The sequence below is a fragment of the Seriola aureovittata genome, chromosome 15 (genome assembly GCF_021018895.1).
Source record: "Seriola aureovittata isolate HTS-2021-v1 ecotype China chromosome 15, ASM2101889v1, whole genome shotgun sequence".
NCBI lineage: Eukaryota > Metazoa > Chordata > Actinopteri > Carangiformes > Carangidae > Seriola > Seriola aureovittata.
Window position 1 is genome coordinate 20,850,296 of NC_079378.1, and position 27,404 is coordinate 20,877,699.

A 27,404-nucleotide genomic window follows, 5' to 3' on the forward strand; every position below is an offset into this window, starting at 1 on the left:
TTAAGGGATGAAGAGATTTTATGAGACAATACCATATTTCATATTTCCACAGACAGATATTGGCAGATGTTATTCAATTCAATAAACAAATCATAATTAAAATTTACATTCGTAAAACATACATCAAGTTGTGCAGAATTTGTGCAATACTGTATACATGTATGTATGTATTTTTTTTTTTTAATTATTTAATTATAGAATAGACCCTGCATCACCACTACTGTTTTACACTGTGCATGGGGCTGTACCTTAGTGCATAACAAAAGTTGCATGTACCTTTATTTTTACTCACATAAATTATTCACATTTCCACTCACATTTTTATTTAAAACTGCACATACGTAGCCTGGATGAGATTCAGCATTTTCATCAGTTGCTGTAAGAAAAGCCATAAATACAGCGTAAAAATGTTTGTGTTGTACCAGTTACTGTATGTACAGAAGCAAGCGGGATGGATCTGAAGCATTTCGATTAACCCCTTGACATGGACACAGTTTGGAAAACACCAGCCCTTCAGTTGATTTCCACCAATAATGCAGTCCTGCAGTAGTGTCAGTATAAAGGCTAGTTCAGCTCTATATCCATGAGGCGCTTAAACACACACAGACTCTGATGATTCTAAAAAAAAAAAAAAGACTTTTTTTTTTTTTTTTTTTTTTACATTTTAGTCCATCAGTTGAATGTGTTTACATGTCAGTGTCTTCCCAACATACTTAACTTTGTTTTATCCTACTGTATGTATGACCCCAAGAAATTGTTCCATAAGGTTGGAAGCACCGAGGCTTTAGTATAGAGTAAATGGAGCCAATGCTAATCAGTGCTGCTGCTACCTCATCATGATAATGTTGTGTTCTTTCAGCTGAGGTCTTCACCTTCAGATTCATGGATACTGAGACAGCTGCAGTTTCAAGAATGAGAGAACCACACTGTTCGTAGCTGAAATCAATGTGATGAGCAAACTGTTGCCATTAGGTGCGTGCATGTGTGTGGATGTGTGTGTGTGTGTGTGAGACCAGCATATGTGTCCACATCAATTCCACGTCAAGTTTGCATCAGCAAGGTTGGAGGTTTATTTAATGTCATAGCAGCAAGTTGTAATGTAAAGTAACAAAGACATACACACTTGTAAGACCATCGATGAAGGAAACAGAGTTTGCACAATATTTTTTTTTTTTTCTTCAGTCACGGTTTATGCTGCCTATTTAATTTCGACTGCTACTGTTATAACATAGTGGGGGAAAAAAAATCCTTTGTGTTTCATAAAAGTGATGGGAAGCTAACACTTAAAACGCACATGGTGATGCGGGCTAAATATCTGTCATGAGCAATGAATCAGAACAATTACAGCCACATGAAAATACTATAGCTCCTATTTCAGTGATAAAAATATGTATTGCAAAGACAGGCTTTCTGTCAGACGAGTGTCGAGTCAGATGAAACCTTATTCATGTTTAAATAACCCATGGCTTTTTCTTCTTCTACCACTCATTCGGCAAACTGCATGACATGGCACGTATGTATAAAGACAAACCATGAAACGAAACAAATGAAAATAACATTTACAACATAACACAGCTCATATTCTCTCTGTTAACTGACAGCTGCAGTAACGCAGACAATCACTATAATCCTCAAGTCAGTGAATTCAAACACTGCTCCATCTGAGTTATGCTTTTGGTGTTTTAATAAAAAGGAAGACTAAGTTGTTTTTTTTGTTGTTGTTTTTTTTTTTACATATTTGAGTTGCAATTTGACAGGATGGAAAAACATGAAACACCATAACAGCCAAATTTGAAGGAAGCCTCAGCTGCCTGTGTTCCTCCTATTTCCTCATGTAAATACAGTGTCATAATGACCACACTTGACTGACATTAGGGGAAGTTTAACTGGACCGATACATGTAAAAAATAACTGACATACATGACCAACAATACGTGGACTAATGCCTGTTTGTCTCTGCGATCACAGTTTAGTCACCAATAACTCAATTATCCAGAGGAGCGTGTAAGTGAACTGCCCAGGCTAGTTGATTTTTTTTCTCGTTGGTAATACATAAATTTAGCACACCTCTCACAGACACACTGACTACTCAATCAGCTATTATTACAAGTTCTTATTGGGGCTGCGGGGCAACTCCTGAATCTGATATGAATAAATATAGGCATATAAAAATACAACAAGCATACCTATAGTATGTCCTGCTGCTCTTCCCTGGTAAAAGGTGTTTAATACAACTAGATACTGGTGTACTTATATACACTATGATAGTTAATAGTGACTCCTAATTTGCATATTTTTCATTTAAATGTAATAAACATTAATATATTTGAGTGATGATTGTTTTTATTTGTGGATTAATACAAATGTTTTAATTTTACCCATTTCAGTTCAGAGTATTGTTTTATTAGAGCACAGGATTTATTGGTATACATACAAAGATAGATATATACAATTCATGACTGGACTCATGACAGTTTTACATTTAACTTGCCTTTGGTGGAGAGTTTCCAATCAGTTTGAACTTCAAATGAAAGACACAGGGTACAGAGAGGTTTAGCTCTCAGTGAACTGCTTCAGGGTTTTACAATTTCGGGCACCACAAGGTCAGTGGTGATTGAACATTTCACAGCTGAGATCAGTACATTCGGAGGAAAATAAACTGCAGTAATACAGTACAAACAGCGGAGGGGCCATTTGGCTTCTTAATTTATGTTACAGATCAAGGAGTAGTCAATACTCTGGTACAGTATACCCCCCCCGCCCTTCCCCCCTTGTTCTCATGCTTACTGTGGATAGAAGACAATCCTACTTTGTCAAACTTACCTCTGGATTTTGAGAAGTGTGGCCCCATGATAGCAAAATACACCCACCCACTCACATTGAATTATTATTGCAATTCCAATACTGCCCAACTTATTTCAAGAACATAAAAATAAAGGCAAGTTTTAACAGGTGCACTAACAGACTATCTCATGCAATGTTCTGATTTTTGTCATGTATACAAAGGCATTGTGTCACATAGGCTTAGTGTTACTTTGAGCATTGCCACTTTGAACAACACACCTCGGGTTAATGGATCAGAATTTGATGGAAAGCTCTTTTCTTGACATGGATCATTGTGAACAAAAAATAAATAAATAATAATAATATCAATAATGATAATAATAACTGAAAAGAAACAGTAGAAATGTGTATTCATTGACCGATGAAGTCAGGTGGCTAACACCAGCATTCCATTATATTAACATGATTGAAAGCTAGCCGTGTGATGGGATTAAATGTTGTTATGATTAGTATACAGATGTGTCAAGTGTCTAAGGTGCACAACTGCTTGGAGTAAGCTCACGTGGAAGTGACAAATCATAGAGTTGCAACTATTTCTTGTTTCCTTTTCCCTTTTTCTCTCTCTCTCTCTCTAACAAAGAGAAGAAATAAAAAAAGTATATTGCTTCAAAAAACTTTTTTTCTTTTTTTTTTTTTTAATATTGTGAAACATTTCATTCACCACTTCTCGGGTTCGTCTAGATCGACAGAGCATTACATTATCAGTCAAAGATACATACAGAAGGATGCTGTGAATCCAAGAGATTAAACGATCAACAATGGGACATGACAGTGACTAATTCCTGGGACCACTTGTTGGAGTCGGTCTGTCTGTCTGTCGGTCTGTCTATCTGTCTGGGCCAACCTCCTATCTACCAGCAGGTGGCACGATGCAAGCACTGATGTATTGCCTGGGTGAAGGGGAGGGGCTGAGAGATTAGTCTGTCACAGTTACAGTAGTCAGTCCAAGGACCATGGCCTCAGTGTGTTCCAGCTCTGTGACTGAGGATCTGCAAACCTAGCTGCACATGCTCTCCATCCATCCCTCCCACCCACCACCTCCTACGCCTTTTGTCTGTGAGTAACATTAAAACACAAAGGGGGCTCCTCATTTGCTTTTTCCAGACGTGCTGGAGCCCCCCGCCCCGCCCTCGATCTTGTCGGCGATTTCTGATGTGTCTAACTTCTCAGAGCCATCCCCTTTCTCTGACCTCTCCTTCTCAGACCTCTCCTCCCCTTCGACGAGCTCAGACCTCTCTGACCTGGCGTCCGCGTCCCCTTCCGACTTCTCCTTCCTCTCCGAGCGGTCAGGGTCCATGGACGAGGTGCCAGGCTTGTCCCACTTGGCCATGGCCTCATGCTCAGTTATACAGGTGGTAATATTTGAAGTCCAGGCCTTCAGGTCCTCCTACAGAAACCAGCAAGAGACAGACAGCTTATATAAGGAGTCTCTTTCTTATGTTTTGCATGTTTTTCATATTGTGTTTTGGGATTTACAACATCCTGTCATGGTAGGAATCATATGTCTGAGCCTGCAACAGGGAAGAGCAACTGAAACTGTGTAAACTCCCCTTGTTTGAACAAACTTATTTTCAGGTGTCAGTTCAAAGAGTTCCAGTTCACAGAAAACTACAACTGAACTGAATCTGACCTCGACAGAGTATTGTACCTTTCCTTTATCACATCCGTCACTTGTTTTTGGGGCTTCACCTCTCTCAGTGTAACGGTTTCTTTCCTAAACCACCCACACCAGTTACCATGTATTTCCCTCTGAAATATAGTGTAAAATACAAAGTACTTACAACTGTTCTGAAGTACAGTACATACACTTTTCTTGTTTTCCACCACTGGCCATTAATTGACATCTTTCTAATAAATGAAGTGCATGAAATATGTAAGAATACTATCTACTCTCTCCCACTGCCACACGGGGCCATTAAAATGTGAAATTACTTGGTGCAGCTTTTAAAAGCTGGAACTGGGTTGTTTTCCTAAAGTGAATGAAAGGCTTTAATAAGTATATTTACAACCTAAACACTGTAAAGACTCCAGGTTCCATATAGGCATTGCATCGAGATAATTCCCTAAGACATCAAATAAAAAATAAATGTTCCCCTATATTATATATCGTGCTCATATCTTGTGTTATTTTATTTATTCAATAGAGAAATACAAAAGGAAAATTAAAAATAGACAAAGTGATTCAATGTCTAACATTTATTTTCATAAGATAATGATTGAAATGTGTGAAAATGTATTTTGGTTTGAAAATGTATTTTGGTGCAAAGTAAATGTCGATCCATTTTGCTGCACTTCTAAATCTGTTCATTTGTTTCAGCAAGCAAGATAAGTTTAGCAATATTCTACTGTATATTTTCTCACTGTCAGCAAATGTCACGAAAAGACTAAAATCAAATCTGACTTTCACACCCTGTCTGTGGCTCTCAGCCCCGAGTTCATTGGTTCTTACTGAAGATTTAAAACATCTTTTTTGAAATTACTGAGAGGCTCAGTAATTTCTTAAAACAGCTGCTCACTGTACTTTTTAGCAAAATTTACTCAAACTGGAGAAAATAGTGCATTTCTATTTTCAGCTGTTGACTAACACACCTTTGGTGCATTGGTAAGTATTTCAGCAGGGCGATTTAGGATTCAGCCACAGCGCCCATGTTGATAATAACAGATTTATATTGTAGATGTATCAGGTTTTGGTTACACACACCTGGATTTGGTCATTTTATGGGATTTGTTAACAGCAATAAAAGTACAGACTATCACCAGACTTCAGACTATTAATCTTAATGTGTAGACATGTCTTATTTGCTCTTAGAGGTGTGGTCTCTCATGGTCTTCTTATGTGGCGCACAGAAGGTTTAAAGTAAGGAAGGTGGATTATTTCCTGATCTTAAACATGTCTTAAACATAAATGTTCTTACCTCATCTTTTGCATGGAATACAAAGTTGTTTCCGTCGTTTAGTCTGTTGCAAAGAAAACAGGGACAGTTAGTTCCTCTTTTATAACCAAGTCATATCAAACATAAGCTATAGGCTCTAACTTCTTATTTTAATTGTAAAGAAACATTACACCTTTTTACTATTAAAATCACGATTTCAAATTTGTAACATTAAACAGTTCTTACTTTAGAATGAAAACATTTTTCTTCTTCTTGTATCCCATCGAAGGATCAAATGTGCAGTTACTAAGGTCGACGGGAGGCTCTCCGTTGTACGTGGTGTTGTGGTTCCTCGCATCCTTGTAGAAGGTCAGCATTCCCTCTTTCAGCACACAGTATACATTCACCCAGGACTTACTGTAAAATCAAAGTGATAAATTCAGTGGATATGTACAGATTAGGACTGAAAACATTTCTGGAGATAACAAATTAGTTTAAAGATGGACACAACACCTTTATATGACTCATTTATAATGTCATTATAAAGGCTCAGCAGCAAACTGCCGCATTAGTCAGTGTTGTTAGGCCTGTCGACTCCCCATTTAGCACAGTGCATATGCAGTTTACACTGATAACCATGGTAGATTAACTCAAAATTAATTACATTTTGGAAACAATGGGTCCTTGATTTCAGACAGTGGAAGAGAAAAACAGGTTTCTTATTTTGCCGGCTGAAATGAAAATTGTCTCTGGCTGATTTTGACAGCTGTAGCTAGCTAATTAAGCTACTGTCATTTAAAGCAAAACTCCTGTTGTAACAAAGATGATGTGCTTTGTGGGAGGAGCTGAACTGGTGGCAGAAATTTACAGTTAGCGATGTCAGGTGTCAATGTACAACATAGGAATATAAATCAATTGGACACCCTCTCCAATTATTTGAATGGTTTTCCAGCAGAGCACAGGTTAAATAAGTGAATAAGTGAAAGTCTGGACTCCATGGATGCCTCCTATGTAAGACATCCTCAGTGGTACATTATAACTGTAATGCTAATGATATTGTGTGGTCCTAAGGCTAAGCCAAGTCTGTACTGAGTCATAGTGCAAAGTAAATGCTATATCATAGATAATATTACCACATGTGCCATTCATTAATTTAATGCTTGGATAAATACTGAGTACTGTCTATGGGCAATTTGGTTTGTTTACATGCTACTTCTGCTTACACGCTAATTTTGCGAATGTTGGTCAATGGTATTTACCATTATGAAATAGCCATACTGAGAATGCCAGCTTTGTGGCCACATTGATTTTTGTGTGTGATAAACAGTGGAGATTTCTTCAGTCCAGCCTGTCTGTTTTATGGCTTGTAACCATAAACATCTGTATTTAGCTTCAAAGGCGATCTTTTTTTTTTTTGCATTCCTACTGTGATATCGAACATCCAAGACATTTTATTTCTTTATTGCCTATTTCACTCTATTGTTTCCACTGTTTTTCTGCCACCACAGTGCACTCGCGACCGCACTGACATAACTGTGATGTCAGCTCCAAATTGGTCTCTATTCTTGCCAAAGAAGGGGTCTTAAATATGCACTTGGTGGGCTAAAGCTACATTGTCCCAGGCAAAAAGTCAACGTCCTAACCATTTAATGATCCATGTAAAAGACATGGAAATAAAGAAACAGCAATGCGTCTGTACATATATAACAAATGTATCACTACCTTGTTGGCTGGGGTTACTTAAATGTTAACATCCCTTAATCCAAAGAAAAGCAGGAAAAATGCTAATGCTAATAGCATCCAGGGTCAACTTCCACACGGGGGAAATACTGTGACACACACATTTCTAATTGAACATAACTGCACAAACTAAGTAGTTCATGATGTGCTCCTTGGCCTCTGTAGTTAGTTAACTAGTTAGTTGTACTTACTAACATTTGCATCTTACATTAATACAGATGAACATGCAGTTCACTCCATTCCTTATACTTCGGCTCTTGCGTTTTTGGTCTTGGAAAGGTTTATAAAAAAGTGTGTGCACACCACTTCAACATGTGCAGAAATCCATGTTGCACTTGCAAAGCGGCAACTGGACATTCTCTGTTCGGAGGAGGGGTTGTAAGCTATGTCCTCTGTATTATTTGTCTGTGATGGCTGTACCTGTTGGGGCTCCTCTGCTGAGCTTCTAGGTCAGAGCTGGTGGCCTTTTTGCGGTAGAGGGAGCCTTCGTTATGGGCAGTGTGTGAAGGCGGCTGGGGTGTTGTTGGCGCTCCAGTTGCTGGGGCTGAGCGAGAACGTCGTGTCTCCTCAGGCTCTTTTGGACGTGGCCTCCTCCTTGGTTTTGGACGGTCTCGGGCACGAGGACGGCCGTCAAAACGAGTCACTGGTGCTGAGAGGCTGCTTGGAGGCCGGTAAGGCTCTCCTCGTGCCTGAGAAAAGCAGAGAAAAAACTTAATGTGACACAAACATGCAAAGAACAATGAACCTACAAAACAGTGTATGTAAGCTAACTCACATGTGCTGCCTCTCTCTCCTGGACCTGTTCTACAATCTCTGCCATGGTAGATCTCTTCTCCCTGCAGTGACAACAGACATGAGTCACCCAACGACACACACAATCATTATGCGACCTTAAAAATCATTAGGACAAATTTTGTGAAGATCATTTGAATTTCTCTGTCACCTGCACGACTCTTTACATACCCTGAGCGTTTGTCAGAACCCTCCTTAATGGAGCCCTCCAGGTCACTTGAATCCTGCCTCTGCAGCCTCTGCTTGCCGCTGCCCTCCTGTTCACTGGACGACTGCCTCTCCAGACGCCTCCGGTAGCGCTCCTGACGCACAATCATTGGCAGCTCATTCAGCCTGGCCTGGATCTCCTGTTCGCTGGAGGTCTGTCTGCCCAGCTTGTACTCCCTCTCTCGCCTCAGATGGTCCATCTGAGGGTCAGAGCGGCTGCCACGGGGATCCCTCTGGAGACGGCCGTGGAGGAGCTCCAGCCCGGACTCTGGCCCCATCATATCTGCCATTGGGATGTCCCCGAACTGTTCCCGCTGCACTCTGCTGGCTTCTAGGAGGGGGTTTACTGCCTTGTGGATGTGGTTGATCCTGGGCTGCATGAAGTCAGCTTTTAGGTGCTGCCATGCATACGCCATCTTAGGGTCCATGATGCCACCACTCTGAGCTAGGTAACCAGAACTGCCCAGACTTCCACTGCTGAAATGATTTTGTGCCAGAAAGCCTGAGCTACCCAATCCCCCGCTGCTCTGATAATTCTGCGCTAGGAATCCAGAACTCCCCATATTAGGCTGTTGTGCCAAATACCCAGAACTCCCCATATTAGGCTGTTGTGCCAAATACCCAGAACTCCCCATATTAGGCTGTTGTGCCAAATACCCAGAACTCCCCATATTAGGCTGTTGTGCCAAATATCCAGGACTTCCCACATTTTGTGGTTGGGCCAAATATCCGGAACTACCCATATTCTGTTGAGGGAGAAAGCCAGGACTTCCCATACCTCCGCTGCTTGGCTGCTGAGCTAGGTTACCCGAACTTCCTAATCTGCCACTGCTATAATGGTTTTGCATACCACTTACACACGCAGCAGTCATTCCAAAGTACCCAGAGCTTTCTGCACTGCCAACAGTTTGATGGTTTATCCCAAGGTAAGTAGAAGTGTCTGCTCCACCACTCTGTGAGGTCAACACCGAGAAACCGGAGTCACTCCCACCTCCGACTGCCTGGTGGTTCATCCCGAGGTACGAGGAGGTCACCAACTTCCCGCTGCACTGCTGCTCCAGTCCGTGGTAGCCTGATCCGTTTATGACTGGGTTGTAGCTTGCTAGCGTTGAGGACAATCTCTGGGTTGCAGGGGTGGCACCTAGATCCAGACTGGTCTGTAGGGATTTGGGTTCTATATGTGCCTGTACTGTTTGCCTCAAGAAAGATGAGGTAGCACTGGTTGAGGGAACGTTTGGAGTCAGACAAGATAATGGGAACATCCTTCGGCTGGAGAGTGGGGTTGTCTTTTTCTCCTCCTCTTTTTTCTTCTCAGCCTAAAAGAAAGAGTTTAAATAAATAATAACACTACACAAACCAGAAATCAGGCAGGGTGGATCCAATACAACTGAGGTATAGCTAGTTATCAGGAGTTTTTGCTCAAAGCAGTGTAACAATGTAAACAATGCTGTTAGCAGTTGGGGTGCAGGGAGCTAGGGTGCACCACATGCAGTAAACATCATGAAACAGATATAAGCCCATAACAATGCATGAGCCTATAACTGCTAAGCAAACACAACAAGCCAAGGTCACTTTTTTTTTTTTTTTTTTTCCTGTAGCAGCATTAAATTGTGACTCCACCAAACTGATTAAACATTTATCTACAGTCAAGCTTACTGCGGAAAGCTGGCGGAGGGAGCTGAAGCGTTCTTTCCAGGTTACAGCAGCCTTGCGGAAGGCCTCGTGGCGAAGGATGAGCTGCTCAGCCTCGTCTGTTTGGGCCTGGGCTTCTCCTCCTTCAGGCTCCCTGGAGGTGATCAGTGGCTCCTTGGCTTTCAGCCAGGCTTCCGCCTTCACCGTCTCCTGGGCAAACTGGAACTTTTCCTGCTCTGGAGGTGACAGCAGACCAACAACACGGTTATCATTACACCACATTTTAACACACGCTCCAGTAGAAAATCTGTTGTTTACATGCTGGTGTGTATATCATGGGGACATTTTATGTGTGAGATCATAGTTCGGATGTTTATCTTATCATTTATTTCATGTTCAGAGTGAGTGGTTGATGTCAGTGCAAACAAGAAGAACAATAAGATTCATACATGATTCATGATACATTAACTGCACATAACAGGACGAAGTGGAAAAAGCGTTTGAGTCCATTCGGCATTTAACAATGTGTTGTGTTAAGAGCTGCTTCTGCTCTGATGGAGACATGAGTTACTCACTGCGCTGTAACTTTTCCTGGTGTTTGTCCCATTTTTCAACAAGATCCTTCTGCTTAGACAGAAGGCTGTCCAACTTCTCTTTTATCTGTGGTGACAGACAGATTTACAGTCATGACCACAACAACATGCCGCTACATCGTCATGAAGTATTGTATAGGTTTTATGAAATTTTTTTGTGGCGTGATACAAATACAGATGTGTTGTACAGTTCTTTAGCCTGACCTCCTCGGATGCAGGGTTGCCTGCAGCTATCAGGATCTTGCCGAGATCTGCACACTGCTGTATGGTCTTGCTGCGGCCGTCTACTTTGGCTTTCAGCTCTTGGTGTTGTTTCATCATCCCCTCTAAAGCCGTCAAATCCCTGAGGATGGAGAGATCAATTTATAAAGATTAGATTAAGTGACAAATACTTTACATGGTATGTCTGTCACACACACACACACACACACACACACACACACACACACACACACAAAACAAAAACTGAAATGACATAAATGTTGAGGTTATATTAACAATTGAAGTCCTTTCTGAAGAAAATATGCAGACCATTCACTGGTTTCAGTTTCATGAGTGTGAGAATTTGTCAAGTCAAAGTCAGATTTGCACCTGCCTTATTTGCTGCTCACCTTGGACGGGGGTGGACTTTCTGACATTTAACAGACTAAACAATTTATTGATTAAAAAATAAACCACAGACTTCCATTGTAAGTTCCTTACAATATCCTCACATCCAGGGTGACGTCTTAAGACGCACAAAAGCAGCAAATCTCCACCATTAATGAACTGTATCTAGGCAATTTTGTCAGTGAAACTATTATCAAAATATTTCCTTTTTTTTCTGTTGATTAACTGATTTATTAATTGATATTTCAGCTCTAAATGCAAGAACCTGTCACTTGCAGCCCTATACAGTACATGCACATATGTTTTGCCATCTTTACCAGCCCCATAGTGCTGGCTGTTGATGCATTTGTTGATATATCGACATCTGCTAAAAGATTTCAAGCCAAGTTGGAATTGTCGCAGGCTTATTGAACAGTTAAACTGGGAGAAATGTCAAATAATGCCAGTGATTACAGTGTAAAATTTATAGTCTTCAGCTACATATGCAAAATTGAATGAAGATGTCATTTGAAAGTAGGTCAAGGTGGCACAGCAGCTTAGTACGACACTGCACAGTGATGACATTCTGTCTACAGGGACTGCACAACACCACAGACTTTGATGCACTGAATGTGGCAACTTAACCTGAAACTCATACTGTATCAAATATATATATCTTACCTGGGCTCATCCCATCCTATCTGGCCCATGATGCCTTCCATCCACATCAAGTTTTCACGCACCACTGAGAAGAACTGCACCTTGTCGGTTACTGAAGTGACCTGGACGCGACTGGCCTCACAGGAGCTCAACAGCTCCTTCCACGCCTCCATCACTTCCTGCTCTTTGACCATGATGGCCTCAGCCTTCTCGCCAGCGTAGATGGTCCTCAGCTGGGCAGCGTTCTCCTGCAGCTGCCTCACCTGCTCCACAACGGGATGACGGGAGACAGTGGCTTCATCACAAGTCAATGTAAGTGCAGTCAGAATGCAAGAAAGGTTGTATTTGTGGAAAATAAATTGAACCGAACTGGTTTACGTTGGGATTCTGATTGTTGGTAAAACATGAACAGGCTACTTCAAATACACACACAAGCAAAAAAATCTGTATATAAATATAGTTTTATAGCCTAAGGGCTGGGTTAGGGCCAGTTATACAGTTTTTCTAATCACAAATAAGTTTGGTGAAATTCATATTCACTCAGCAAGTTCACTCTGTGACCGATGGGTTAGGAGAGAAGTCATATCACTCGCCTGTGCGACTAGCAGTTGAAGGGCATGCTCAAAGGAGTGCATGAGTCTCTGCAGGGTGGCTGGATTGGTGATGTTGGCTTGGCACGCCCTCACCTCTGGCAGCTGCTTCATCTTCCCTGCAATCTGAGCCAAGACCTACAACACAGGACAACGTCCTCATGATGAGAGCTTTAAAAATAGAAGCCGCATGTCACAGCCAGACAGTCTACCTTGGAGATGAAGAACGCGCTACACATGAGTCAGAGACTGATATTTGTTTTGACTGTACCTCTTTGCAGTCAGTGAAGAACTTGTGCAGCTGGTGCGACGCCGCCAGCATCTGTCTGCGTGTCTCCATCAGCTCCAGGAGGTCGGCCCATGACTCATTCAGTCCGTCCTTCCACTCAGCGATGGTGGCCGCGTCCGTGTGGCCGCAGTCGATCATCTCGTTAACCATCTTGTTCACCTGCTCCATGCGCTGCTGGCCAATGTTGTTGGTTTCTGAGGCAAACTTGGTGAACCTCTCCTCAAGCACCTGAAACACATAAACTACACAACACTACAGGGACTGGACACAATAACATGAACTAATTCATTCTGATACAACAGTATTTACCTGCAGTAAATGCTAACTATTATTTTAGACAATGGGTGCTTTCCACTATAGTAACTATATTTCCTCCTATCTTTGCTTCTCTGTCCTCAAACCCATGACCTGGAAAACAGCCATGGTCCGCCATCATCTGGGATGTTCCATCACACGAGATGAGGAGTTTGAGCAAGGCATTATTGCATAAATACAATATGGGAGATTAGCAGTGGCGGTCCTAGACTCTGGGGGCCCAGGCAAAGAAGCCCATTGAAGCCCATCCAATATGCAGACTATCGATAGACGCTACACTTTACAGATGTCCCATAAATGCCTCACCCACAGGCAATGGGTAGATGCTAACTACAGCACACATCATCAGGGGCCCCTCCCCTCTTAGGAGGGGTTGGGGGCTACAGCAGTGCACTGTATAGTATCTTTATGGGAGGTTTGAGGGGGTTTATAGTTGTTGCAAAATGTGCCAATATGAGTGGCACCGGGGGCCCCATTTTTTTTGGGAGCCCCAAGCCTTTGTCTGGTTGCCTCTCCTGTAGATCAGGCAAAATACTACCATGACTGGTCATCAAATTCTGCTTCAGCTTACAGAAAAAAATGTCCTCCTCTCATTATTCAGTGTGAGTCCAAAACACAATGAATGTTCACTGAACTCTGTTGGTTTTCATGTCAATACAATTATAAAATCAAAAATGCTATTGCATTTGGTGGCTCTCGTGAAAAATGTCATATTATTATAGTTATATCATCATGGTTCATGGTGTTCACTCATGAATTACTCTTCAGTTTAATATCTCTGTCCTGTGGTCAGAGCGGTGTAGCAGCTAAAACCGCGTTGATGTACTGACCGTGACGTCCTCCAGGTCTTGGCCCAGGTCGGTGGAGCTGGCCACCGCCTCACGCTCAGTGATCCACTTCTCTAACTCCTCCACCTCCTTGTTGAGCTGATAGAGCCAGTACTGCTGCTCCAGCTTGGTCTTCCTGTGCTCCACCATGTCCTTCAGAGACACGTACAGCCGATCTATGTGGGACTGCTGCTTGGTGATCTGCTCGCTGTTGAAAATGTTACAGCAACAAGATAATTGATGACAATTGTATTCTTCTACTATTTTACACAGTGGATAGAAAAAGTGCTGCTCTGTGGGTGCACCTTTCTGGGTGTCCCAGTTCCAGTAGACGCTGGCATTGCTGGGATAACATGCCGACCGTCTCTGCATATGTTTCCACCGTTTGCTCCAGAGCCAGGTGGGCCTTCAGCAGCTGCAGTGTGCTTGACTCATCCTGAAAAACATCAGAATACCATCAGGATGTCAGTGTCATATGTTCACTTAGGTTTTACTCCATCAGAGACATGTATGAGTATCTGTCTGTCTGTCCGTACCGTGCCTTTCTCTTCACTGACAAGATGCAGCTTTTGACCCGACAGCCAGGATTCCACCTTAGCTGCCTCACTGTAGTACTGCTGAGACTGCAGGGCAGCGTCCAGCATCACAGACCTCCTCTCCGTCTCCAGCTGCAAAACCTCCCACAGCTGGCGCACATGCCCCGCCCCTTCACGTACAAACTCCACCTCAGGAGTCCTCAGCGAAGCGATAATCCCCGCCCGGTCCAGAACCTCCTCGACACGAGCCCGTCGCCCTGTCAGCTCCCTCTGGAGAGTCTGGAGGACCAATCAGAGGTAAGTTCTCAGACTTAGATGTCAGGCCACGTTTCGGCTGACCATGACCAAACGTCATTTTTGACACTTACCTGGTTCTTTTTTACATGCTGCTGAACACTCTGGAGGTTATTCCCATAATCCTTACAGGAGGCCACAGGAAGCCTCTCCTGAATCCACAGCTATCAAGTAACCAAAGTCAGGTCATTACATCTTTCACACTGCTGATGTACAGGAGCAAAACATTGAAGCCATGAGGAAGACACACATCATTCATTCTTCTAATTTCTGATTCCTAAAATACATGCGGCATAATATGATATAACTTAATATAGTGACTCTAACTGATGTGCAAGAGGGAGCTTTTGTAAATGGAGGAGGGAATATATGAAATGAAAGAACAGGGAACTCAGAGGAAAGAAGTATGCCACTTACTATCTCATCCTCCAGGTCCTGGGCGACTTGGTGCATCTCTTTGGAAGCCAGCAGGATGCGGCGTCTCTCCTTCAGGGGCTCAATGAGGCGGACGATGCGCGTCTCCACCATGCCTGACTGCTCGCCGCCTTCCCTGTCACCTGCCATCAGCCCTCGCTGGGGTAGGCAGACCCCCTGCAAGCTTCCCAGCTCTCCCACATCCTTGTAAAAGTCCCCTATCTGAGACTCCATAGCCTGCACGGAGGGAACAGGAAGGTCATGTTACAGGCATGGACAAACACAGCTCGGCACATCAGCTTTTTCCTATCAGAACATTTCAGGGGTTATGTAATGGGCTGCCTCACTTTAAGGAAGAAAAAGCATATGGTGCATTTTTTTAACGCCACTGAACCTTGTGTTTAAGAACATGCCACAGCAGCAGCCTTCATGGACACATGTCAGAGCTGGGGAAAATTACATAAACTACAATAAGCTGAACTATACAGTCTGTCAAAAACATTAGATACATCAGGGCTGATCAGAGATTTGCAGTTCTACAAACATTTATTTCTCATGCTGTGGAGGGAGAAATAATCTTGTTGGTTGAGTTAAATGTCAGAGGGCGGAGTCAAGTTGTTTATTTAATTTAGGCAAAACTGAAGCACAATTCTGAAATGTAACACAAGTGCATTCACGCAAGCACAGCACTCAAATACAGTTTTGAAGTACTTGCTCTTTCCTTGGGTATTTATGCTACTTCATATTTATATGCTTTACACAGCATTTCAGAGGGAATATTGTACTTTTTTCTCCACTACTACTCCACTACACTTTTGTGAAAAAATAATATGATAAATGTATAAATTATAAGGCTGTTATAGATTAACTACCCAACAGTATATAGATGATAAATCTAGCTCCACAGAAATAAAATACTGCTTACATGTTAATGCATCAGTAATAATGTTCCAGTAATATACTGTATATATGATGTATTTAATGCTCTGAATGAAGCCATTTTGCATTATGATTACTTTTGTTTTCGATACTTTAGGAACATGTTGCTGCTAAAATGCATGTATTTAAATAACATTTTTGAGTTTATAATTGTTAATACTTTCATTGGTAATGGAATATTTCTGTTACTTTCTGTTACTTAAATAAAATATCTCATTCTACCTGATGAAGCCCAGTGAAAAATATAATAGTGGCTAAAAATACTAGCTATGCTATTTATTATTATTATTATTATTATTATAACTTATATTTAAACTTTTTCTTTGCCATTCATGATTGCTCCAAAAACCTTTTCCCACTGAGGTTCAACTTTCAAGGTTTAAAGGTGCTATTTGTCACATGTTCATACAGCAAAACTCTGAGAGATTAGAGTGCAATAAAGAATAATAATTAGACTGAGAGTAGAAATAACAATTAGAAAAATAAATATAATAGATAACATTTCAAACGTAGAAATTTCTCAGTATATGGATTCACATTATCACCATGCTAAAGTGGGAATTTTCCTGGTGTGTAGGTGAGCAGTCCAGTTTCCCCACTGTATAAAAATGTCAAATGTGTATAAATAACAGTTTAAGGCAAACTGCAGAATAAAAGTTTGTCTACATGAGTTTAAGCATGCAGTTAAACAGTGCAGTATGAAGGAGGACAATGTGTTAGACAAGGCACATTGTTCATTTCTGGCCTCAGATCAGCTCTAAATAAAGATTTTACATATGCACAACCTTCTCAGAGTGAACCTGGAGATCCTTGAGACTTGCCTGGAATTTCTGGAGCTGCTCATTGAAGGTGGGCAGATGGTGCGCCTGCTCCAGCTGAGGGGGTTGCTGCTCCAGGTGGGAGAGCTGGTTGTCGAGGTCCGAGTAGCTCTTCACCGCCGGCTCGGGCTTGTTGTTTTCAAAGAGCTGGCGGGCCTTGGCCTTGGTCGTGTTCTCCAGGTCGGACCAGCATTCTCGGATCTCCTCCAGCTTCTGCTGAACGACTGAACGTAGCTCCGGCTTCTCCTGGATCAGCTCCTGACCCTCCTGGACATACAAGGTTATAATTGTTAAACTAACCAGTGAATATCACAGTTCAAGATCAAAATCATCACATCAGTTTACTGTAAGTCAGTGAAACCTATCCTATTTAAAAACTGTGTGTTGGTCTGTCATTTCCTGGCTGAGTTTTCACTTGTACACTCCTTTAATGCCAGCTCTTGCTTCGAGGGATGGTTCTTATGGGCTGAGATAATTGTTGCCTCAGAAATCTGTGAACTGCACAACCACAGCACAGAACAGTCCACCACGTTAGACTTGAAGCACGAATTAGATTGGATTTTATTTTATTTCTAAAATGAGATTTATCCATTTTCATGTCCATGACAATCATTTTGAGATAAACAGTAACCTTGTATCACTTGTCTTTATCTAAAGGACTTGGCATTTGTAGAAAGAGCTATAATATATGGACTAAACTACCTAAATACATCATGCTCATCATTCTTTACCATGAACCTGTGGATCTGCATTTCTATTTATTCCATTATTTCAAATGTGCTAAAAAGTGAGTGGCTAAATTCACTTTAGTCCCCAAAAATAGCTCGGGACAACACAGCTCCATGCCAAGGCTCGGAGCCCCCTGCTTGCAGAGAGGCAGGTGTATGGAGCAAAGTTTGGCCCCGGGCTGACCCACAAATCATGCATGGTAAGTCTAATAAACCCCCGCTCTGTCCTCTGCCTGTGCTCCTCTGCTCCTCTTCCCTCCCCTAAATCTTGGGCTTTGTTCATGACGTGATTTGGATGAGGAGATGCGGCGAGATCAAAGCTGGTGGCATTTTTTGTGTCAATGAAGCTCTTCCCTGAAATAGATTATTACCGGTCTCCTCCCAAACCTAGACTTAGGGGAATAAGAGGTGTTTTCCTTTCCTCACAGGATTTTGGATATTTTTGCATCTGGCCCACAAAAGCTCATTTATAGCGTCGAGACTTAAAAGCCTCTGATAATGTTGCAGATTTTTTTTTTCATGTTTTAAGAAAAAAGCATTTATGTGCTGTTCTTTTTACGTTCCTCTGATATTTATGATAGTGGGTGATGAATTCATTATTTACTTAGCTTGTGTTGTAATAACAACTGTGCACATGATGTATTTTATCTTCTAAATCCTGCTTCTCTCCTTTATCTTTCACAGAGAGCTGGACCTATATCCTATGGCTTTCATAATGCAGTGCTGCATTCCTCCTCTTGGCACAGGCTCACTGCTTAACTGCTGCTAGTGCTCACTCTCTCACATCCCCCTCTCTCTCTCTCTCTCTCTCTCTCTTTTGCTCTCATCTTGCCTCAGCCTCGCTCTCCCTCTCATAATGCAGAGCCAGCAGAAAGCAGGTCTCTCTCTCTGCTCTCTCTTGGCTTTACTGACACACAGAGTGAAGCAGAGGGAGAAGGAATCAGAGAGGGGGTGGAGAGAGGAGAGAGAGAGCAGAGAAAGGCAGAGTAAAGGAAGAAGGGAAGCAAAAGGAGGAGGAATCAAAGGTTTGTGGAACAGGAACGAGGCTGCGGGTGTGCTGGGCTGTGCTACACCCTGGGCACAGTTGGATCCAAAGGGCATCTGTGAAGTAAATTTTCGAGGCAGTCATGGTTGACATGGTGTGATATTTTAATGGCTACCACATATGAATCATGCTATTATGGCTGTTTTTGTCTTGCCAAATTCTGCAGGCTTTCTTTTAATGCTGATGCAGCATAGTGAAATAGTGGGTGGTATTAAAGAGCTTGTTTTATACTACTGGCACAAACAACAGTGTATCCAGGTCTACTGTTTGCATAAAAGTAACACTGTCAAACTTATCTGTATAACACCTTTCCAAAGGTGAATCCACAAAACACAGGAAACACCTGAATGCTGAGCAGACATTCACATTCAACTTTGGCTAATCAGCCCAACCCACAATGCAACACTAACATTACCATCTATAACAGTAACATCAACATTTGCTACCAGCTTTCTCTATTTACAGTTCTGGACTTTTCTCTCTTGGTATAAACACCTTTCAGCTGTTATGTACTCGAAGCATTCTGGAGCTTTACTAACTTCAGTTTATTCTCTTAACAATGTGCTTTGTATTAGTGTGTGAATAAATGGATTCCATGATTACAAAGCGTATGCTAAATAGATTCAACATTATCACTTTATGAGACAATGCCATAAACGTGTAGTTTTTTTCTGAGGAGGCTTCGGCCATTCAATTTAATTTTTCTACTGTGATTTTAAAAATCCATTTACTGACCAGTAAAGCGTGGATAGCATGCAATGCTTGGTGGCATGTTTCCTTTCTGAAAGTAGGCTACCATTGCCGTCAGACAGAAATGTATTGTCCATTAAAGCAATTGTTTGGATACTGTAACATTATATACTGTTATTTGTCATCTGTTTAAAATATATTTTTATGGCCCTAACTCTTATCTATTTTACATCATGGGTGAGGCTGTAAAAACAGTTGTAATCAGAGTATTTTGATTTAGAGTAAAGCATTTTATTTAAAAAAAAAAAAAAAGTTTAACAGACAACAAATACAGACACGTGGGTGAGGATGGAAATTCAAAAGAAAAAGGTCAGGACAGTGAAGGCAACACAAATGAAAAAAAAAAAACACTAAGTTAATAAATAACTAAAATCATTTACATGTAAGATGAAAAACAGTAAGGTGTTGTAGTGATTCAGATGATGTAGGTTTTCATAGAGAGAGAGAAACTGCAAGTGGAAACAGCAGGTGGGGGGGGGGGTAAGTTCATCTATACTGTGTTAAAGATGTGAGAAACTTTAATAAAAAATTGTACCAGCAAATACACTCAGGTAACAAAGCTGCTAAGACAAGACAAGCTAAACCACGGACAGTCACTGTAGGATGTTAAACTTTTATAGTTAAACCAGTTTAATTAATTCCTGAGAGGATTTTTGAGATACAAGATGTTTCAAGAGCATCACAACAATGTAGTGTTTACTAAAACAATTAATAGGAATGCTAAATATCAAAGTGATTTATCAAATCCCAATGTAACACCAAGTTTATTTACACACTAGAGTGTGTTTGGAGTCAGCAAGTCAAAAGAGAGAAGATGCTACCTGCAGCTGCAGCTATGATCATTTCTAGTTCATTGTAAATACACTGCAATCTGTATAGTGTTTGCACAATGCTGTTTGATAGCAGAAGCATGTGAATGGTTCTGATAGTTAAAATGCAGAACAACTGAAGATGAGATTTCACAGATAGAACACGACTATAATAGTGCTGCATATACAGATGTTACAATCAAAACATGTGCGGTAAGCTTTTTTTCCCCTTCACTTCATTCACCATGTTTGCTGCATCATGATGCAAGTTACTGGGATGACTAATGCACAGGTATTTTAGAAAACCATCCAACCAGGTCATCGTTTGGTTTCTCCAAATCTCACACCAGTAGCCACATGGACACTGAGGAGCTAAGAGTTAAAAGCTAAAGATACAGTAACACAGCATAATGCCAGGATAGCACTATAGTAGATGTGACCTAATTAATGATGCTAATTTGATGGCAATGTTGGCTTTTAGACAAGTTGACATATGAGCATGTAGTATTCATTCAGTCAGAGCATGCTAAGCATTAGCTTATTAGCCGTGTGATATTATAGCTGTGTTGAGTGTGAGGCATTGCTGTAGGTTCGATTTAGGATAAGTTAAATGTTCAGAGAACTAGCATGAGCCTTTGGCAATCATATATCAGCACTGCTACTCCATGTATTAGTAACAAGTAAATTACAGGATATAATAATGTAATTATTTTAATGTGAACTGTATAATGCAAAGATTAAAACATCCAAACTACCCTGCATATGTATCACATGTTTATTCTTACTTAATTTGTAGGAACTTCCTAAAATCTTGATGTTGCATATTGGATGGTGCAAAATGAAAATAGCAGATCAGTCAAAACTTCCCTCTTACATACAGCTACAGTAAACACTCTTCTTAAACTGCACCTGCTCTGTGTTAGAAGGCTTGTTGAGTGTTGGAATTTCTACAATATGAAATGTGTGACATAAACATTTCCTTCATGAGAGATGAGAGGAAAATAGATGAAAAACGTTTTAGCGACTTCTCTACTTAATATGTTAAATGATAAGACAGGAAATATTCTGTAGTTCTCTTACTATAACCTAAACTAATCTCATGGAGCCTGACATATAGTAGGTCACAAAACAGGTAATGATGACAATGTGAACTTATAAAAACTGTAAGAAAGAAAAGCAAGCAGAGAGGTGCTATAGATACATGAGTTACTGTAGTCTGAATGCAAAACTTAATTTGACCTCCACAAATAATTAAAACACACCAAAGAGTCACACTGTCTAAAAAAAACAACAACACACACTTTGATGTAAACTTAAAAATCTGGAACATGATTACTCTCATTTAAGATGTGCTGATGTTGGGAATCTCCTTTGGAATTAAGTACTGGGTCATGTTTGAATGTCAATGTAATGGTATACCTTACCAGATATATAACTAAATGGCACTGTTATGTATTAAGTATACGTTAATGTTGTTGACCATATCTTTTTAAATATACATCATTTAGTGTGGAAGGTAGGAAGAAAGTGAGAGAAATGGGAGAGAGCGGATTTTTGTTTTTTTTGTTTTTGTTTTTTTCTACTTTCTGATTTTCTCTGCTCTTAAAAACATATGGTGGAAAAAGGAAGGCATATTTGTTAGAACAATTGTTAATAAAAAGGCCCCACCGTTGCACTGGATGACATGGTCTTTGATTAATGTGAACACAGCAGCCTCATATACACCATCCTGCTAAACTACTCACCAGAGCACCAAATGTGTTAATCCACCGCAGAAAATAATCCCCAACAAATGCATATTAACTATTTCCACCTGTCTGAGTAAGACTCGTTAAAAGCTGCAGTGCCCAGATATTTCATGCAATTACTCCTTAGGACTTAAAAATGTAAAGAATACTGTACTACATCTGCTATCTATGTTAGAGGTTGGCTTTGGAGCTGCAGACAGGGCAGGGATGCCAGAAAGTGCAGGCCTTTTTTCACAGCAGACATTTGTCATAGTAGGAAAAGCATAGGTGTCACTGATAACACGATCTCTGGCTCTGTTCTGTTCGGGTGTCCCAGTAAAACCATGACAGTGTGACAGTGCGATAGCATGAACGACACCTGATTCCTGAAACTGATGCAGCTAAACTGAACTCAGCCACCATTATTTCATCCTTTACATCTGTCAACATGTTGTCAGAGGAAAAGGTCCAGTAAGAGGTGGACTAACACAGTCTTAGTTTTGGTCTATTGGGCTTTAATTGTTTGATCATGGAATTTAATGACAATTAGAAGAATGTAGAATAATGTCAACCAAATATACAGTGACAAATGTGCTGAACGTGTGTTGAAGTGAAGCCATCATCCCTGTTGATTTCCTTCACTAAAGTCCTACCAAACACATACAAAGGAGGAGATGAAGATAAAGAGTAAGAGAACAACTAAATAGAAATAGAAAAATAGAAATACATATTGATCCCAGATGACTGTAAAATGTATTCGGTCCAGCCCCTAGCAAGACAGAGGTGAACAACTGATGACCAGTTTCCATATTTAAATATGTGTGTGGTGCGGGTCCTTTAGTTTGTCACTGATCTATGTGCTCCAGTTAGACAGGCCCATGGTTTATCTGTGTGTTTATGAAGCTTTGACCCCTGAGCCCACGGTGAGCCCTGGCACAAGGTCAGCTGTGAGAGGCACCCACAGATCCTCCACGTACACCAGCCGGCCTGGAGCTGCGCGCCTGGCTTCATGTGCTGAGTAAGTACTGAGAGAGAACAGAGGTAAGGGGCCGAGGCGGGAACCCTTCCAAAAGGACGCAGAGTTCTCCGATCAGGACGCAGCGTCATCTCTTCTCTCTGTCTCTCAGGTAACGACAGAGAGAAGTGTGGGGGTAGATTAAATACTGGTAACAGGGCTATGAAGACACGAGGGTCTCTGTGACTGTGTATGGGGCACAGGAACTTTAGGAAATCATGCCAGACAGCACAGGAGAGAACCCTAACCTCTACGGAGCAGCCATCTTCTGCACTCAGTGTCAATCCTTTCAGCTTATTTCTCTGGTATTTGGCATGAAAGGTTACACAAACGCGCTGATGATTCAGAAGTAAAGCAGGATCCTGTTTCAGTCCGTTTTCATTTCAAGCTGAGATGTCAGTCTACGTAGAGGGCCTCTCCACAGCTCTCTGAGTGGAGTCACATGACTGGCAGAACCGGAACATTAACTGTATTCCTTTAAATTCTGGAAACTTGAAATATTGAAATTTCACTAGGTTACATCTGTTAAAGGCAGCTGGTTATGTGTTACAAGGTGTCACGGTGGCCAAATTGTATAAGGTGCATGTAATGTAAATGGTTCGATTCTGGCCCAGGAGCTTTGTTGCATGTTGCACCCTCCCCCCCTTTTCCCCATTCGTCCTGTCTGTATCTCTGCTGTAAACGATGCAATAACAATCCAATACAGGCAAAACACCAAATAAAAGAACCATGGCTTACACTTAACTTAGATGTGTCCAGCCAGGTCTTTGTCTCTATGTCACCACTGAACATCATGCAAAAGTAATAACACATTGTATCTCGTAAAAAACAAATACAGAAAAACACTATATTCCCTTTACTGTAGCACCTACTGTGGCAAATGTAATTCATGTAAAATCATTGCAGTTGCTAATTTAATTTCATAAAGAAATGTTCATGATGGTGAAAGGATTTTTAGATTTGCCCAGTCATGTGTGTATCACAGAAAACCGTGGTCATAAAATCATCTGCTGAGCAGACAAATGTGTCCAGCTCCTCTTGAATGATTATCTACACAGGCAAATTAATTTCAGTGTGTAATTTCAGTGTTAGAGAAAATAATAACAGGATATGATCAGAGGTTGACAACAGATCTTCAAATTCTTTATATAAAAATGTCATTGTTCCACTTGAACTCTACCATCACTTTCCTTCTGTTGAGCACGATCATTTTCGCTAATATCACGCGCTTCCATTCACAGTTCCTCAAACATCGAACTAAACAACAACAACATTTATAAAAAAGCTTTGCTGATGATTTGGGATGAAGCTTGTTGAGAAGTCAGTGTTCGGATTGGACATCTACAAACCTAAAAAACTATACCTACAATACACATTATATATATATAGTAGGGTGACGCTAACAATATTCATTATTGATTAAGCTGCCGATTATTTTCTAGTTTATTTGATTAATCACTTGCTCAATAAAACGTCAGATATCAGTTATAAAGGGCCATCACAATTTTTCCTAAATCTCAAGGTGCAGCTTCACATTGCTTGATTTTTTTCAGACCAAAAGATATTCAGCAAGATAAGCAGCAAATTCTCTCATTTGCTTGTTTGTTTTTGTGCTGTTTAAGCTATACCTGTCATCCAGTATCTTGTATAGTGGATTTTGAATTTATATAACCCCTAACCCTAATATCAGAACAAGAATCATGATGCATTCATAATGGACTCCAAACCTGAATCTGTTGGACAATATTAAATCTTTTACAGCTCCATTTGACTTTTGTTGCTACAGTACATTTGATTATTAACATTCCCATATATGAGTCTCTGCACATTGTAAAAATAACACCTCGGGTGTTTCCACCATGAATAAAAAAGCCTGTAATGCACGGTTCAACTGGCAATACCTGAACAAACATAATATGCTGCACTACTGAGCCACAGGACATCACACTGTTGAGGACACAAATGAATATGGCTGCTCACATTCAGTGACTAAACCTGGGAATTGAGAGAAAAACTGTCTATAGCTCCGAAAAAAAACTGAAAAAAAAAAAAACGTCATCTGCTAAAAGAAAAAAACCTATCTGCACGCATTGATTTGTATGCAACACAGTCGTATCAGAAGTCATCTTTTAGCTCTTTTGCATCGTGACTGAACTAAACCGGGGTGTCTGCTGGCTCAATGGGAGGGTCTAGACTATAGCATGATGAGCCTTAAAACACATTTCACACATGGACGACCAAGATGGCTCATGAAGATTTCCTCATTAGGTAATATACAGTAACAGGTCTCGTCTTCAGATAATTAGTTACATAGCCATCTTATAAATAGTTAATAATACTGTGTGTACAACAAAAAATAATGTGTTAAAATCTATATGGTCTAATGAATTTCTTAATGTATTCAATAAAAATTAATAATTAAAACACATGGAAATGTCAACAAAACCTCTCAGGATGTTCTCAGAGATGTAAATACATTTTAGCAAGGTCAAGGAGAAACGTCACCAACGCTGAAATCAAACTACTACAGACACAGACATTGTTTAAAATGTTTCTACAATGTACTTGATATATTTGAGTCCCAGCTTTTGATATTCATACAGGACTGAAAGAAGCCACTCAGTTGTTATTAGATTAAGTAAGAAAGCTAAGTGTCAAATAATCAAAAACAGAAGACACTTTTCACAATAAATGATAATGCACTGATAAAATTTGCCCTGGTGAAGCCTTTTTCCAGTGAATTGCCTGAAAGAAAATGAGTAATGATTAATAATAATTAAAATATTTATAAAAATGAAGAAATTAAAAGGCTTCTAGCTGCACAAATGGTTTCTCCCTGACATTTTGCTAATGTTCTTATGATGCTTGGGGGCCTGAATTCAAAAGAGCACTTCCTGGTTTAACCACATCACAGTTTTTTTTTCTCTCCACAGCTAATCAATTTGAATCAATTATTTGACATCATTACACATTTACAGTACATAACTAAAGTCAGCAAGTGTCAAAGGAAAACAGATAAACTGCACATTTTTACATTATGAGCAGAAATGATGGTATACAAACTTCACTCAGCTAAATGCTAAATGCACTGAGGTCTCATATTCTGTACATGTCCTCGTCTTCAGCAGCTCGACATGTGACTGAGCTGAAAATCCCTTTTTTTTCTGAACAGCAGCAATACATTTGTGACTTAATGCAACGTGCCATTAGCAGAAATGGAGTCTCGTTGACTAATTTACATCTCGAGAGCCCACCTGAGCTTCACTGAGGCAGAGGGCATGGAGAACATTCTGTGTGGATGATAGGATGTTGCTCTGTCAGGGGAGCAAAGCATGATGGGAATTGCGGGGCAATAAAGCAAACCTGAGAATGTTTTCCTGATGTGAGCTGACTTCGTATCAGCTGTGTGTTCCTAGCAGGTGCCTTTTGTAAATAAAGGGAAATGAGATGAATGTGGCTTCTCTGTATGTTCAGGCCTTCGCTGCTGCAAAGGTTCACGTGTCCTCTACATGATTCACCGTAACCTCCATAACTAGGCAATGAAATTCAGATGGTCTGCTCTCAGTGCAAAAAGACCAAAGAACCACAGGGATCACACCACCTGTGAACCTGAGAACAACACAGCCACTATAACAGTATAACCTTGAGAATGTAATTCAGGATGTCCCCAAGCAAAGTGATGAAATGAAAACTGAGTGATGACATCTCTCCCACTTTCACCTATTCCATTTCACTGCCACCACACCCACCATCAACACTGTGTCTTGGTCATGTGCTCTCTTTGGCATGGTACATTCCCCTCAGCTCACCTCCTCTGCCCATCTGTCCTCCCCATCTAACCCTCCCTCCCTCGTCATGCCCTGGTCCCCTCCACTCACCTGTTCTATCTTGGCCAGCCATTCTTTATTGCGGGCCAGTTCTGCCATAAAGGCCTGGTGCTTCAGCCACTTCCTGTGTAGCTTTTGAGCCTCATCCCGCGCCGTGTCTCGGGCCATAAGCATCTTCTCCTCCACCCGCTGTCCCAATCACTCAGCTAGGGGAGACAAAAATAGCCACCATCAGGAGCCCAACGCTCGAGCCAGCCCTTCTTCCCCCCTTTCCCACAGGACGTCCTGCCTGCCTCCTCTACGCAAGAGCCACCCGCTCTGCTCTGCAGGGGCCTGGGTACCTGTGCTGTCACCACCCTCCCCAACCCCCACCAGACACCCTTTTCTGGAGAAAAAAAATCAAGATAAGCACCTCAGCAGCAGTGGTAGCAATGGAAGCACTCAAGCCCTTCCGTTGGGTCGCCCCTGGGTCCTCATGCCCTACCACTTCATGGGTCTTGCGGTCCTGATGCTGCAGTGCCTGCTAGCCAGTCTCAGAGAAGGCAAAAGCAA

The 27,404-nt window shown here is 41.2% G+C and overlaps 1 protein-coding gene across 1 annotated transcript; it reads right to left on the bottom strand.

Annotated features, from left to right (window-relative positions):
* Window positions 1-27,404, bottom strand: sptbn4a (spectrin, beta, non-erythrocytic 4a). The gene is made up of 20 exons (XM_056398021.1): window positions 27,265-27,404; window positions 26,904-27,058; window positions 16,955-17,218; window positions 15,198-15,431; window positions 14,855-14,944; window positions 14,487-14,765; window positions 14,256-14,386; window positions 13,954-14,158; window positions 12,791-13,036; window positions 12,523-12,657; window positions 11,951-12,192; window positions 10,886-11,024; window positions 10,664-10,748; window positions 10,113-10,324; window positions 8,421-9,772; window positions 8,233-8,293; window positions 7,878-8,146; window positions 5,964-6,134; window positions 5,760-5,802; window positions 1-4,231 (listed from the first exon to the last, which is right to left on the bottom strand). Exons 2-20 carry the CDS (start codon window positions 27,024-27,026, stop codon window positions 3,932-3,934), a joined length of 4,581 nt encoding a protein of 1,526 aa, XP_056253996.1. The 5' UTR covers window positions 27,027-27,058; window positions 27,265-27,404; the 3' UTR covers window positions 1-3,931.